General features: G+C 46.7%; 1 protein-coding gene across 1 annotated transcript in view; it reads right to left on the reverse strand.

Annotated features, from left to right (window-relative positions):
- JAG2 (jagged canonical Notch ligand 2) overlaps positions 1 to 13,022 on the reverse strand; it is a 61,176-nt gene extending 48,154 nt beyond the window's left edge. The window contains exons 1-2 of the mRNA XM_031605568.2: positions 12,726 to 13,022; positions 12,274 to 12,597 (exon numbers count right to left, since the gene is read on the reverse strand). Of these exons, the coding sequence (XP_031461428.1) occupies positions 12,274 to 12,597; positions 12,726 to 13,007 (606 nt within the window). The 5' untranslated portion in view covers positions 13,008 to 13,022. The remainder of the gene's footprint in view (positions 1 to 12,273; positions 12,598 to 12,725) is intronic.
- Between the last annotated feature and the right edge of the window lie 2,821 nt (positions 13,023 to 15,843).

Below are 15,843 nucleotides of genomic sequence, written 5' to 3' on the forward strand. Positions count from 1 at the left end.
GGAATTTCCAGAAATCCACTAAGTTAATCCAATAGCAAATAACAGAAGAAAGTATCAATGACATAAGAGAACAGAAAGCCTTTTAGGAAGACACATACAAATGCAGTACACTGCAGTCAGATAGGCATCATAATATTTTATTAGATTCAAAATGAAGCTTTCAGCCTTGCTACCACCTTTGAAGGTGGCAAACTTGATACTAACCAAGTATCCATGCCCCACTCCTTTCCTAAAGTTTTGGAACAAGTCCAAGATAAATTAAGTCCATTATAGGTACACTTTGTTGCACTAATGAAAATGTACCTAGATCATCTCTTTTGATGTCTATGTAACAACCACGAAGACCAATTAAAGGTTGATGCAAGCCTTGCTTTACACTAACACTTCGAATTCAAAAGATGAACTAGTAATTAATACTGCTCTTCCCTCTCCTCTGCGCTCCATGCGGCATGGATATTAGTGTCCTCTGGGCACTTCAAACCGTACATCATTATAATTGCAACTTGAAGTCAAGAGCGAATTAAAGTAACTATATAATAACATACTTTAATTATTGTTCTAAACACAGAACACCTGCATGCACTCTTTTGTATTGCAAATACACATACCAAGAAGGTAGGCAAATATAGAAAAGATAGATATGCCCCTAAGTTCTATACATGTAAAGTTCCTCAGAATAAAGAGTATTTTAATTGGAACCCTTTTAAATAACATTAGCTGGTGGTAGCACCTCAGTCTTTTCCTTTGTTTCTGAAGAGGCAGGTGCCCACGAAACTAGGTCAACCTAATGAGCATTGATGTCTTGCCCGAGGATGCAGAGAGGCCCATACTCAACCTCCGCTCCTACAGAAGCACTGAGCTAAAAGCAGTGTTTTTCTAAGTCCTCCTCAACTTTCTCACCAGTTCTACCCAACTGAGTCCCATTAAAGCTAAAGCTAAGTGAGCAATACCAGACATGTATGAAAGAAGACACATAAGCAAAGATTTTGCTAGCCACAGCTAAATTGAAAGACCTTAATTTCGATTTCATAGGTAGTTGCTCACCTTACCTTACAACCACCTCAGCACCAGAATGCTGCAGACATGACCAACACTCCGCCTGTATCTCACTGCTCTCATGAACATATGGAAATAAGCTGACCAGAAAAGCTACCACTACAAGAAAAAAGCTTTCAGGGATCAACACACACACAACAGATTTGAACAAAGGATTTAACAGGTATGCTGCACACAGACAAGCACAGTTATGAATACATGGCAGCACCCGTGTCCAGAAAAGTTCATATAAACACGCTCCCAAAACAAATGCCTGGTTCTTATTTTAGTAGCAACATGGAATCTTCTGAACAGTACTTTGTAGCTACAGTAAATCTTAATCACATTTCCAGCACCAATCACGATGCTGTATTTAATTACTATTAAATTAACTGCAGCAAATTGATACAGCATACCAGTATATGAAGTCTACAATTCCAAGATTCTATCTGAATATATGCTAACCTTAAGTCTTGACTTCAGTGTAACAAAGCAGCATCAGAACTCCTTTGTAACAGGTAGAGCAGAGTACATGGACCAGAAAGTGAAAGCAGGCACTTGTGAATTAAGAGTGCTTCTTTATTTTTTCTTCCCCACACTGATAGAGATCTGGAAGCTACAGAAGAGAGACCTCACAGCAAGTTCTCAAACTGATTTCATTGTTAACTACAAGTTACTTCCCAGAAGTATCAATGTCACAGTTTTCTTCTTAAGGAAGAATAAAGAAAAAAGAAGCCATGAAAAGCCAATTAACATTAAAAAAACTGTTCCAAGAATAGTTTTGACAGCCCAAAATAGGATCCATAAGTCAGGATGACCCATAAGTGAATACTTCTCAATCTCTTTAACACTGCTGCTCTTCTACCTTCTCCAGATTCCTTGGCAAACAGAACTCCTGCAGACCATTACAATTTTAGAGTTCATCCTAAGGACTTAGAGGCATACAAATTACCACTGGTATAAGGCTGTCGTAAGTCAGACAAACTCCTCCTGCCAGTTCATTTTATTTACAGATCATTTGCAGTGATCAAGGAGTAGATATGAAGTTATTGATATTCAAGAGCTTGTTCTGTAAAAGCCCTATGACAGTTCATTATGGCAGTCCACAGTAACACAGTGCAAAAAAAAGAAAGAATTTCTGAAAATGAACCTCTTAAGAATTGCCACCAGCTAAATTTGAGCAACCACTTCACATTTTCTCCTACAGAGAGAAATGCAAAGCATCTACAAGCTGTGCAACCCCAACGTCACCCCAGCTTAATGATAAACATCAGAAAACACTGCACTAGTGTATTTGAAGTATTCAGTACACAAATCTAAGTTGATTTCTCTACTTCCATCCCCTTCCCACTTTTTAATAGAAGAAAGCATTGGTCTATATGGATCAACCAGGGAACAATACTCAGTTCTAGAAAGGTCTTCAACAGATGAATACAATACTACAATGCTTTGTGCCTATATATAAATATACAGTTTAAAGAGCAGTTTACAAACAATACAGGAGATGTTATCACTTCATTGTTGTATAGACAAACAACCATAAACAAGGGCTATACTTGTCCTTCAACATCCATCAAGTAAACATGGTGTGACTTCTAGACTTCAATAGCACGCAGCCAGTTACAGTGAAGACTCTATGTTACAATATAAGAGAAGTCATACTGGTTTTTAACATCATAGAGAAGTAGAAGTATCAAAACCACACACAAAAAGAAAGTCTTTATGCACAGCACAAGAGCAAGGAACCACCTCCCAAAAATCTGTAAGGCAGCAGCACAAGTTACTTGACCTGTACTGTTAGAACTGTCTTCAGCCAACAAAAAGAATAGCAAATGGAACCCAGAGCTGCACATCCTGCTAAACTTCTACTGCAGTCTTTACTGGAGTAGATCAATAACTAAGCTGCTCATGTATTCCTCAGCTCACTGCCTAAAGCACATGTCAGTCAAGCCTTCCAAGATCAACCAGCTCCCTGAATAGAGCTTAAGTTCTCCAGCTAGAATCCAGGACATTAAGCTTTAACATAGGCTGCTTTACATTAACAACTTAAAATTTGTTTAGTTGAAACATCAATAATAGAACTACACACCCAGAAGAGACCAAAATATCACTGTGTTTTAAGTTAACAGCCAGCTCACGCAGTATTTCACTGCCATTGACATGTACTGCTCCATGAGCACTGAAAGTTGCTCAGTCTGACACAGCATCTTCTACTGATAACAAGATAACACTGATAACTGCATCAGCATCAATACCATCACCTTATTAAAAGCCTGGAAGTGTGAAATTCATCCAATTCAAGTATCAGATGCTCAGATACTTAAGCTGTATGTACAGAGAACTAGAAAGCACAAGAGATTAGAAAGCTACCAGACTACTTAGAAATTGAAGACGCACTGCAAGAAACATTTTAGAATAATAATAATAAAATAATACTGTGCTGAATAAAAGCCACCAGAACACATCCTGCTGGGAACAAGATATATACAATCAGGACTTTCAAGCCTGAAGCAGGATGTAAACAGATTGCAGTTTATGTACTAATACTCCAGTCTTATCTCAGATTTAAAAAAAACTTTAGAGAATGAGCACCTGTGCATCTGTCCAAGGGGCATATAATTGGTTACTCAAGGACTATTAGGCTGTTTCTTAGCAACCTCTGCAGGCTCTAATCAAGTAAGACTAAGATTGCCATTCAGCCTTGAAATGCCATGCCCCTTCCATCTAACACAGCATTCTAACTGCTGCTGAGGAGCTAATTTCTAATTTCAACCACAGATAAAATCCACACGTACTATGGTTTTAGCCAAGTTCCTCTTAGCACTTAGCTAGCAGAAGATTTTCACATAAGATATATTTTATAAACTTTTAGTCAATATCCAAAACGTGAGTCTGTAGAAGTCAGTTTTCCTCCTCTTCATACACAGTAACAGCTAATTACCATTCTTCAAAAATCACCTTGGAGATAGAGTTTAGTAAATAAGCACAAGCTATAGCTCAGCTATTACACAATGTTTTGTAACAGTAAACCATTTCTTATAACTATCTTCAGAGAATAAGTTCAACATCTAAAGCAACAGCAGACAGATTAACAGCAAGCGTTCATCTCAGTGCGAGTTTCTATCTAAGTCTTTGGAGATAAGATGCACCTATTGTTTTGCACATCACTGAACTGAACCCAGGCCACCAGAGCCAAAGGCATCTGAGTAATTTAAAAAAATAGTAGACTTAATTGTTCAGCCCTAGACTAGCTTCATTGCTTTTCCATATCAATGCATGATAGTCACCAATTAAGACTGCTTGCTAAGTTTCATATACAGGTTGTTTTCTCTCTTACATAGCAAGCAAAGGCACCAAAAGCCCAACTTGGCCATTCCTCTGACTTAGATGACCTAGAAAAGACACCCACACAGCCCTATGCGCTCCTGCAGCTCTGTCCCTAGGCATACAGGAGAGGAAGGCATTAGCTGAAGGACAGTCCCATTCCTCTCCTGTCTATATGCTCCCTTCAAGTACTGGAAGGCCACAACGAGGTCTCCCCAGAGCCTTCTCTTCTCCAAGAGAAACAAGCCCAGTTCCCTCAACCTCTCCTCATAGGAGAGCTGCTCCAGCCCTCTGATCATTTTAGTGCCCTCCTCCAGACCCACTCCAAGAGCTCCACATCCTTCCTGTACTGGGGGCCCCAAAGCTGGATGCAGTACTGCAGATGGGGCCTCACAAGAGCCAAGTAGAGGGAGACAATCACTTCCCTCTCCCTGCTGGTCACCCCTTTTTTAATGCAGCCCAGAACACAGCATGATGCAGCACAGGTGATCCCAGCCATCCACTCGCTCACTGGCCCGCTACCCAGCCTCAGTGACAGCACAGAGCACATGGGAGGTGGCCATAACATGTGTCACCTCCCACTCACAGGATGGCTAAACACACAATCCCAAAGCCACCAAGTCGATAACAGCAGCCAACAGTGGCCAAAGGCCAACCAAATAGATACCTACTAACCAGGAGCCAGAGCAGCTTTCTGGCCACAAACCTGACAAAGACCATCTGAGTGCTGAGGAGGAAGAGAACAGTAGAACTACTGCCAAGGAGCAGCAGCAACCATCCTTCAGTATCTCACATAGCATTAACAGGCAGAAGCACTACTAATACACCCCTATTCATTCTTTCAGCTTGTCACTCTGCTTTCAAGCCAGTACTCACAGCTTCTTCCAGCATATGGAACTGGAACAACCCAAAGGAAAGTCAACTGGTGTGCCAGCAGTAACATGACCCTCCCTCTCCTCAGTAGGTTGAGCAGCTCTAACTACAGCAAGCAATGCAAATAGGACCCACACAGAGTTGACAAAACATTGGTCTTGTTTTCAGAAAAGGGAGGGAAGCTTTTAGGCATGGAGTAATTTAAAGCTTCTGCAGATGACTAAGTATATGATGTGATCATAGCTGCTTTATGAACTTAGTTTCTGAAGTATGTTCATAGCATGTATTTCAAAGCCCACGCTTACACAAATGAATGCATACAGGAAAAACAAGTGAAGGAGTGAGATTACACAGAACAGGTAAATTCCATCCATCTCACCTGCATGGTGACTCTCAGCTACATGGTGTTGCTCAGCAGGGGGGGTCAGCCAGACACCAAGAAATGAAAGTCATTTTGAAAGGCAAAAAAATAAATCACTGTTTACTTTGCACACCACCTGCCTTAAATACAATCTCTCACACAGGAGAAAAAAAATGTGTGGCAACTCATTGATGACAAACAGCTTAAAACTGCACTAAACCATTTTTTGGCACTTCCTACATCCACAAAAAGTAATTGTTTCACATCATTTATGGCTTGACAGAAGATTAATTTTTCATAGCTTCTGTGCTGGCAGCCAGTGAACTCTTAATAGCAACTGAAACTCATGATTTGTGAGCTGGATTTGTGCAGGGAATACAAAAGCAGTAGCACCAAACTCAAAAGTTAAATTCAACAGTACAAGGCTTCTCAACATCTAGACCAACAGATTTCCTTGAACTTCACAGGATCTCTCAGCCTACAGTACAATGGGACCACGGCTCAAATAGGCCAAATATCACAAGCCTGATATAAACACATCCAATTATGGTTTTACCCCAACCACCATGTTAAAGATGAACCACATCATTTAAGATGAAAGCTACATGCTCTCATGTCTATCGCAGATCTTTCATATGCAGGCTGGTGGGTTGTTTTTTGGGCTTTTTTTTTTTTTTTTCCCCCTTAAGAAAACAGTAGTTGGAACATCTTCAAACAGCCCAAAGCAGTGCTACAAAGCTTCCATCATGTTGTGGTGAATGGAACACGCTTGGTTTCTACCTCACCTCGTTCTCCACCTCACATGCTCTAGCAAAAGGTAATCCCAACTGCTTTAACACCTTCGTCATTTTCAGAGATGTGATGCCCACACCAGCTGTGTGCCTAAGAGCACATGGAATCACTGAAGCTGGCTGAAGTAGCTTCTGGAATAAAGATTAGAAAGTTAGCAAAAGGTATAAGCATACCATTCAGTGTCCTGGAGGGAAAGTTACCTGCCTGCAAGTTTTAAGATTAGCCTCAGTTTCTCTAATAAATAAGTGTTTACCTATTGAAGATTTCAAGGAGTATAAATAGAAGTGTTCTTTCCTTTTTGGTCATCTCCATGATGTTCAAAACCCCCCCACACACCCCTAAAGGTTAAGGTACAAAGGTTTAAATAGTTAATAAAAACACTGTTCTCTAAGGCACATTTATTCCAAAGACATAAGAAATTCTAGATTCAATAACAGCAGTGTATGAAGGATTAAGAGTGCAAAGAACATTTCTGCTTCAAATTAGAAGATAAGATTTTCTACAGTTACATGAAACTTAAGTCTTTAGGCTTTCTATTTCAGGCAAGCTGCAAATAGTTGCTGGCACAGACAGCATGCCAATAATAAATCCCTTTTTCAAAGAGTGGTTCTGAAGTGCCCATCATTAAGGCCTTGATTCTTTTTTAGAGGTGACACCTGCAGCTGCTACTGAAATCAAATGGAGTTGCTTCTGCTCAGCACTGCTAAAGCTAGTCTCTAAAACATAACCAGATAATCTTCATTTAAAATGGAACATGGCAAAACCTGTAAGCTACTCTGCATTTGCATAACCCAAAATTGAAAGGATATTTCATGTAATAAATCATCCCTTCAACATACTCTTTCTGATCAAAAAGGCTTTAAGGCAAATAGAATACTAGGCAGGTGAAAGCTTGTTGTTCTTTGACCTGCTTCTCCAAGACTGAGGACATACAGATTGAGAAAGTCCATGTTCTCCAATCCAGTGTGTTGTTTGCCCCTGAACCACACAACAGGCAGGGAATGACTTTGTGTGCAAGGGCTGCAGGTGCTTTTGTAAACACAAGAAACAGTTTGCCATGCCAGTTACCAGGGCAGTCCCACATCTACCAACAAGCTAATCTGGCAGTCAATAACCAACAAGCTCAGGGATAGAAAAGGAGTTGAATATTAGAAAGATAAATGCTTTCAGCTCAGACTTCCATGTGGGAAAAGAGGTAGGCTGTTGGCAAATAAAACATCAAACACTTATGCAGTCCATCAACATACACCACTACCTTCTACATTATTTTTCCAAGCTGACTTCCTCTGCTAACAAGAGGTTATACAGCACATGAATTGCACACTATTTTTACAGATTTTTACATTTGCTGTAAGGTGATGCTCTTGCTTATTTCCTGCCCTCAGATATTCTTTAAGACTGGGTTCACAGTAGCTGTATTTTTTTTTTTTTAATGTTTCAGTAGAGCAAAGTACAATTATTTAGAGGCACACTGAGTATCACTTGATGCTTCACTTGTGAACTTCTGATCTTCATGATGTGTCCATTATGTTTCACTGGTACAACTGCATACAAGAACCTTTTTGAATGCTCAGTGGTTTAGCTTTAACCTGCCTGATTTGAGCACATCTGACATGACAGATCACCATCCAAGGTGACAGAAGGCACATTTACCCTACCAGGGAGCAAGCAGCAACCTAATCCAGGATGTTTTCATTACGAAGCTTCAAGATCCTGATCTTAAGAAAAGTGATGTGTTAAGACAGAAGGTAGACCAGTTGTAGCTCTAGCAGCCAAACAAAAATACCTGACTGTAGGAAGTATGCCATCTATCTAGTTCCCTGCAGGCACCAAGGATCAAGAGAACTTACTTCAAGGCTAAATGCCTTTGAGGGCCTAGCTGCCTTCACAACATACACAAGTTTGCAAATTGGAATGATGGAGAGAACTTGATGCAGAGGACTACACTGAAGTAGACACCATCTGAAAATACCAGAGCACTGCACCCATTAGGTAATAAAAGCTCTAAGGTCAAGTATTCCTGCTCAGGTCTTGGCAGGAGAGGGGGTATAGTTGCTTTCTAAGAAACCCAGCATTTACTGCTGCAGCCAAGTTATCCTTTCAACAGCTTTATGTCCTCGATGGTTCATATGCTGGTTTATGTTTTACCTCAAGGCTGAACACTTCCAGGCATTTGGATGAGACCCACATGTGGACTGCATGCAGATGAAATTCACAGTCTGGATATTAAATGTACATCATTTCACTTATTTTCAACTACCTGAAAGTTAACAGCACTTCTGAACTTTAGAGATAAGTACTATAATCACAGTATCAAAAAATTTGAGATCCAAGAATATAAACACAACAAATGAGCTGCCTACATTCTAGTGGGGAAGGCATGCTTACAGAGCAAGCAGCAAAGACCTCCTTAACATTGAGGAACCCTTCCTCAGACTCAGACAAAACCCAAAAGTTAAAGAGCTGGTTAAGTGGTAAGGAGAAAGAAGTGAAATTGATGGCTTTCTTCCTGGTACTTATTTCCAAGTCCCCGAACTTTGTAGTTCACCTGCAGAGTTGAGAGCACAGAGTACTCATGCATACACTGCACTGTCAGTCACACCAGAGCATCAACAGAGGGGCTGAGAGGACATACTTATGCATGCTGTTATCTATGATTTCAACAGCCACGACTAGTCAGAACAATTCCTCTATATGACTAATTAACTGAAGTAATGAATGCCATACCAACACTTACAGTGCAGGAAAAGCTGCAAATTCCCTGAGGGAAGGAACAGGGTGGAGAGAAAAACCACACAAACTCTACTTCACGCCATCTTGCAAAGATTATGAAAAATTGTTCTGCATGATACATCCAAGAGAATGTCTTTACCCTTAAAACATCTTCAAAAAACAGCATTCCAAGTAACCCCTCTATTACCAAACCAAAAAGCTAAAATCCTGCTACTATCCTGTTAACTACTGCTCTGTAAGCTTTTCCTGACTCAAACAGGACAAGGCACTCGATGCCTCAGTGTCTGAACAAACAGCTCTGTGCTATAAAAATGCTTAGCAAACCTAAGCTGTGCAAGTGACCAGAATTTATTCCTCAAAGCTATTTGGAACCTTCTTTTCTTTTTTAAAATACACACAAACTGCAATTGCATCATCTGTTTGTTAACGACCTCAAAAGAGCATTAAGCTGCACATTTTACAGCAGGAGGCAAAAGAAATGTGAGGTAGGTGGGTGAAGAAGACAGCTGTATTGTTCTAGCTGTTCCTCAGCCTCTCCCACTGCCAGATTTCTGGGGATGATGTATCCCAAGGTAGCAATTTTAAGAACTTTTTGGCAATATCCCAAGCTCCTCTTGCAAATCAGAGATCAGACTAATGATATTAAAGAAGACGGGAAATCAGAATAAGCAGGATAACCTTCTCTGTACTAAACAGTAGAAGTCACTGAAGTCTGGTACTGCAGCTTTACAGAAGTGTTCTTTAAGAGCAAAATTTTTCCTTTAATGGTAAACTTTCACAATATCAAATTTAAAAAAAAAAACAAAACAAAACAGCGTAACAAAGGCAAAAATAGCTTTCATGACTATACTTGCATTACAGCTGCTGTCAGCTTGAGGAACTGCAATATCAAGCAGATGTCAAAAAATCCTCCCTCAAGTGATTTATACATTCATATATCAGTATCCTTGCAGCTATCATCCAGATGAGTTTCAGTAAGAAATCCACACAGACTAATGCTGGCTTCCATCAAAACTGAATTTCCCAGCCTTACAAATCCAGTCTAGAACTATACCGAGTTCTTCCATGCACTAAAGCTAACTTGTTTCACAAATGAAAAGACTGTGTCTATACTGTTTTTTTTTTTTTCCCCTCTTGTTTGGGTACAGAGATAAGAATAATCTTGAAATTGCCTCAGAAGTTGAAACTTCACCCAGGAACCAATCCACTGCAAAAAAAAGTTGTTAAAAAGAGCATTGCCTTAATGCTTAATCTATTTGCACAGTCTATATGGTTTATGTACAGTTGTGACAGATGCTGTGCTCCCCATCCAAGTGAGCACCCATAATTCAAGATGAAACTACAACATAGAAGAGGGACTTCTTTCCCTAAGCGCATCTGCAGACAGCGATACAGACTGTTTTAAGACATACAACTACTCCACAGCTTATTTTTAGCATCAATGGTGGGCAGGGAGAGGGTTCAGTAAACCTTCCAGAAATCAGCCAGCCACCCACCAGACTGCAGTGGCACTGTTTAAATAAACGACAGGCTGCTCTGCAACAGCTGCAAGAAAGCAGCGGAGCTACAGGCATCAAAGTCTTCAACTCCTGTACAACGCTGAGGGGGCAATGATACAAGAAGTAACAGCAGACATGGCATCATACGCTTAGAGACACAGCAGTGAGACACTACCTGTGAGATGTGGGGCAAGAACAGGTAGGCTTGTGCTCTCAGGACTAGGTAAGCACAGAACTGTATTCCACAGCTGCAAGGTGGGGATGTGCTTATGCCAACACAGAGCCAAACAAAGGCAGCTGGGCTTTGGGACCACAGGGATTACCCAGCCCTCCTCCTGTTTTCACACAGCAGGAACTGGCAAATTAGAAGTGTGACTTCAGCCACCTTTACTGCCACGTGCAGATAAAGTCTGAGGTACTAACGTCACTGAAATCTCCCACTGAAGTCTACGATTTCACAAATGTAATAGATGGTCAACAAGAGGAGGAATAATACTCATTTTTCTCTCGATCTTCACTTCAGAGCACGGCTCCAAACGCCCTGTTTGCACAGGGCTGACTGTACCCATTAACAGCACCCTGATTTCAACCGGCATTGAAACAAAGGTGCTCAGAGAGCCCAGCGATCAGAACACGAGTGACCACGCAGAGACATTAACCATCCACCCACATTTATTCAGCCTAACTCGAACGAAGCCCCAGGCTCCAAGCAGGGCTGTGTGAGCACCGGGACAGCGGATCCGCAACAGCACGGGACCTTGGCAGGGCCGCTGGGGAGGTTTCCCTCAGCGCAAACGAGCAGCTGCGCCCCTCCGCACTCAGCGGCGGAGATGGGGACCCCGCGAGCTGCCGCGTGCGGCGCGCGTCCCTCAGACGCTGCTCTGCAGGCGACCGCCGCAGGTGCCGCTCCGACCTCGTCGCCCTCAGCTGTGCCACCGCCGCAACGGGGAGGAGGGGAGAGGAGGCACACGAGCGGCACCAACGCCTCACACGCGGCCCCGGTAGCGCGCAGCCGAGCCGCGGGTCAGGTTTCAACGCCGGCCTTCGGATATCCTCCCCTGCTCATTGCGGGGCGGCAGCTCGGCCTCCGTCCCCACACAGGTGCGGGGCTGAGTGAGGGGCGCCGCCCTCCTCCCTCCGCGCACCCAACGGCGGCGCCCCTCCCACCCCCGCTCCAACGGTCGCCGCGGGGGCGCGCGCGCGCCGCCGCCACCACCACCACTCCCCTCCCCCCCCCCCACGGCGGCCCCGCCCGCGCCCCAGGAGGGGCGGCAGCTCGCGCCCTTCGCGAGCCGCGGCACGCGCCCCGCGCCGCGCCCCCACCTGCGCCGCGCGTTATGGCGCCCCCTGCTGGGAGCAGCGCGCGCCGCCGCGCTCCACGACTTCTCCGCATAATTAATACGGAGAAATTAAAGCAAGGAGTTTAATCTTTTTTTTTTTTTTTCCCCAAACGTTTCCGCGCTAAGGCGGCCCTGAGCAACACCCGCGGCACGCTGTGAGCTCCGGCAAGCGCGCAGCCCCGCGACCGCTTTCCGTGCACCGCGACCTGTTGCACGGCCCCCGCCCGCCTCGCGATTAAAGAAACGCAATTAAAAAGAAAAAACCGGCACGATGAAAAATAACGCCGGCGGACGGCAGAGCCGGGCGGGCACCTACCGGCCAGGCGTACTGGAACGGGATGACGATCCGCCCCGTCTCGGGGCTCCTGCCGCGGGGATGGTATTTGTCGCCGTTCAGATAGAAAATATTCCCTCCGAGCACCGGGGTGGAGCCGGAGCCGTAGCTGCAGGGTCCCCCCGGGGAGATCTTGGCCTGGTACTCCTTGAGGCACACCTTCACGTACGTGTCGCACTCGTCCCGGCCGCAGTCCCGCTCCGGGGGGTTCCGCGCGCCGTCGCAGCATTCCCCGTTGAACAGCTCCCCGTTGACATTCCGCACCGAGTTAAGCTGCAGCTCGAAATAGCCCGTGCCGCGGGACACCTAAAAATAAAAGAGCCGAAGGGAGAACGGGGCTCGGCAGCACAGCGCCGGGGCGAAGGCGTGGGGTTGCGGGTTGCAGGGTGGGGGGCGGGGGGGGAGGCTGGAAAAACGGGGCAGAGCCCCCCTACCTGCACGCGGGCGGCCAAGAGCAGCAGCAGCAGCAGCGCGGGGCCGAGGGGGGCCGGGGGCCGCATGGCTGCAGCTCCGCGCGGCCGCCTCAGAGCAGCCCGCCGAGCCCGCAGCTGGCGGCATGGGCGGCGGGGGGGCCGCAGGGCATGGGCTGCCGGCGGGGCCGCCCGGAGCGCTCCTCCGCCGCCGCTCCCCTCCCGCGGGCTCCGCTCGCCCTCTATGCGCCTCGGCTCCGCGGACGGCCAACAAGTAGGTGCCGGAGTGACAGCTTCATTACCCATTCGCCGCCGCGGCCGCCGCCTTCATATTAATGAGGGGGACGGCCCGGCCCCGCGGCACAGCGGGTGGGGCCAGCGCCGGGCCCGCGGCGGCTCTTAAAGGGAGGGAGACCGGGGGGCGGGGGGGGGGGGGGAGGTGGACGGGGCTCCTCCCGCTGTGCGCCGTGATCTGCTTCTGTCCCGGCCGTGGGGCTGCACGCACAGCGCGAGCGCCCGCGCTCCTGTGCAAGCAGGTGGGGTGTGTGGAGCAGTGGGCAGGGTGTTCCACGCTCGTGTAGGGTGAAAGCGTGGCCGTGGAGGAGCGTGCACAGCGCGAGCAGCGACACTTACACGCACCCCACCTGCCCGCATAGCCATGGAGAACGTGAAGGAGCCCTTTGTGCATCCCGCATGGGATATGTCAGGTCCGTGCACTGATGCTTGTGTGAAAACAGCTGGGCGGCTCTGCGTGGCTGTGAGAGAGCACTTAGGGTGGGTATGCCTTCGGCCGTAGGAGAACACATGGGAAATGCGTGCCCGCACTCATGTAGGAGAGCGTAGGGTGCACACACGCGCACTGATGGTGGAGTGCTCGGGGTGGGTGCACCCACACAACTGCAGGAGCTGGTGCATAACTGCAGAAGACTGCACAGAGTGGGATCACCCGCGGCTGTGGAGGTGTAAGGATGCTGCGTGCACACGGAATGAGATTGGTGACAGCAGTGGAGCAGTGCGTGGGGTGGGAGCACCCTGGCTGTGCTGTAGTGCTCACATTCATGTCAAGCCCCCGGGCTGCTGGGAGCCTTGGACTCACTGGCAGCATTGCAACACACGGTGCGGGAGCAGATGGCTGATGCTGGGCTCCTGCCCTCCTCCAGCGGTGGCTGAGGCACTCGGTGAGCACGCAGAGATTTCCCCTCTGCTTTAAGCACCCTGTGACTCTGATCCCTGCTGACAACTATGAAAGCCGTACATCCAGACATCTGCATGCTGCAGATCCGCTCTCAAAGCCCAGTTCTACACTGAAGACCTCACTTTCCCTTCTGCTTCTCTCCCTCCCCCTTTCCCCATTTTAACTCTGGAGCACCGCTCATCCACCAGAGTGGACAATCGCAGAACAAACAGCTCTGAAATCAAAGCGCTGTCGTGTTCCCCTGCTCCCAAACCTTTCACAGACCCCCCTGCCCATTGAGCTCCTGTCCCTTCAGCAGCCAGCCGGCACGCTGCTGCTCCGCTATTCAAGGCCAGCGTGCAGCTGCAGTCCTCGGCCGGGCTGACACAGCAGCAGCTGCTCGCTGCGTGCCAGCTGGCGAGCCACGAGCCCCAATCCTCTTGTTCGCCCGCTCCCCTCGCCTTCCTGCTCCCCACCTACGGACCTGATTCTCCTTTCCCACCCACGGCTCAGTGTGCTGCTGCTGGTTGCTCTCACCCCCCGTCCTGAGCCCACCCCGCTGCCGCCCGCGCTCACCTCGCCTGCTCCCCGGCAGCGGCCCCGACTTTCCCTCTTATCCCTCCTGAACTCAAACAGTAGCTCTCTGAAGTGGAGCAGCAAATACTGCTTTTATGTCGTGCGTCCTCTCTTTGAAACTGCGTTCTGGTGAAGATTCCCCCCTGGGATAACTGCCTGTAGAAGGAGGTGGGGGGGGGAGGGGGTTGGGGACATGTAGGTTTGATGGGATGTTTCCAAGTTGCCACCTTTTGCTGATCAGCTCTGCTGGGTCCATAGCCCTGCCCATAGCACCGCTGCCAAGTGGACAGGCGGATGCCATGTGGCTTTTAATTACTTTGTTCTGGTGGCTGAAGGGAAGGAGCTCCTTAGGCTTGCTTTCTGCCTAATGGTTATTTTACCGTGGACGGCAGCCAAACTATTTTGCAAGACAGGTATTTTGTTTGTGTGTATCATCATAAACAAACGCAAAACCTCATCATCTGCGCTCAGCATTACGCGGTCAATCTGCCTCTGGAGGAAGACATATTTTTATCACCACGCTGAGCAAATGCAATACAGAAGAAAGATGATCCAGGAGTTAGAGCAGATGCTCGGGCTCTGCAGACCCAGCTCGGTTACCTGCTGCATCGCACGATTGCTTTGTTACCTCGAGCACACCGCGTGGTCTTTTTGTGCTTTGCTTTTGCTTTTGTAAATATTCTACGGTACTCAAAAACTCCGGTGCCATTTAAAATGCCTTTTCTTGCTGTAACCTGATGTCACAGGAGCAGGGAGCAGCTATTTCCAGGCATTCTCTCTTTCTGTTTAGGGAAATGTTCATTCTTTTTGGTACTGCAGCCCCATTTTCAGCCTGTTCTCTCACAGCGCTTATTAACATTGACAGAGAATCATAGAAAAGCCAAGCTGGAAGGGACCCATGAGGACCATTGAGTCCAACTCCGTTGTTCAGGTGCTATGGACTTTCACTCTTCTGCAGGCACACAAAGCTGCTTCATTGTAGTTATGCACAGAGATGATTTGAAGGAAAAACAGCAAAAATATTTCTCATTAAATGAACTTTGAGCTTTACGACGAGTCCAGGTGCTGGACCATGAGATGAACTGGGAAGGAGCTGGGTGATCCATCCCTTGCACCACACCTGGGGCAGCATCCCACCTGTGTACTGCTCTGTGCAGGTCAACAGGATTTCCCCATGTCCAGCACAAGTTTGAGGCAGTTTTCTTTCTCCCTTCCCACCAAAACGAGGGTTATTGAGCTCAAAAACCCGTAGATCCCCTCCCATTGCTCTCTTCCTCCTTTAGACTGCAAATGGGAACTAGTGGGTAGCAACCAGCCCACAGCAGGCAGCTGGAGCTCAGTGATCTTTAAGGTCCCTTCCATCGTAAGTCGCTTAGTGAATAGGGGCTGTGC

Source organism: Phasianus colchicus, chromosome 5 (assembly GCF_987193195.1).
Source record: "Phasianus colchicus chromosome 5, bPhaCol1.hap1.1, whole genome shotgun sequence".
NCBI classification, from domain to species: domain Eukaryota; kingdom Metazoa; phylum Chordata; class Aves; order Galliformes; family Phasianidae; genus Phasianus; species Phasianus colchicus.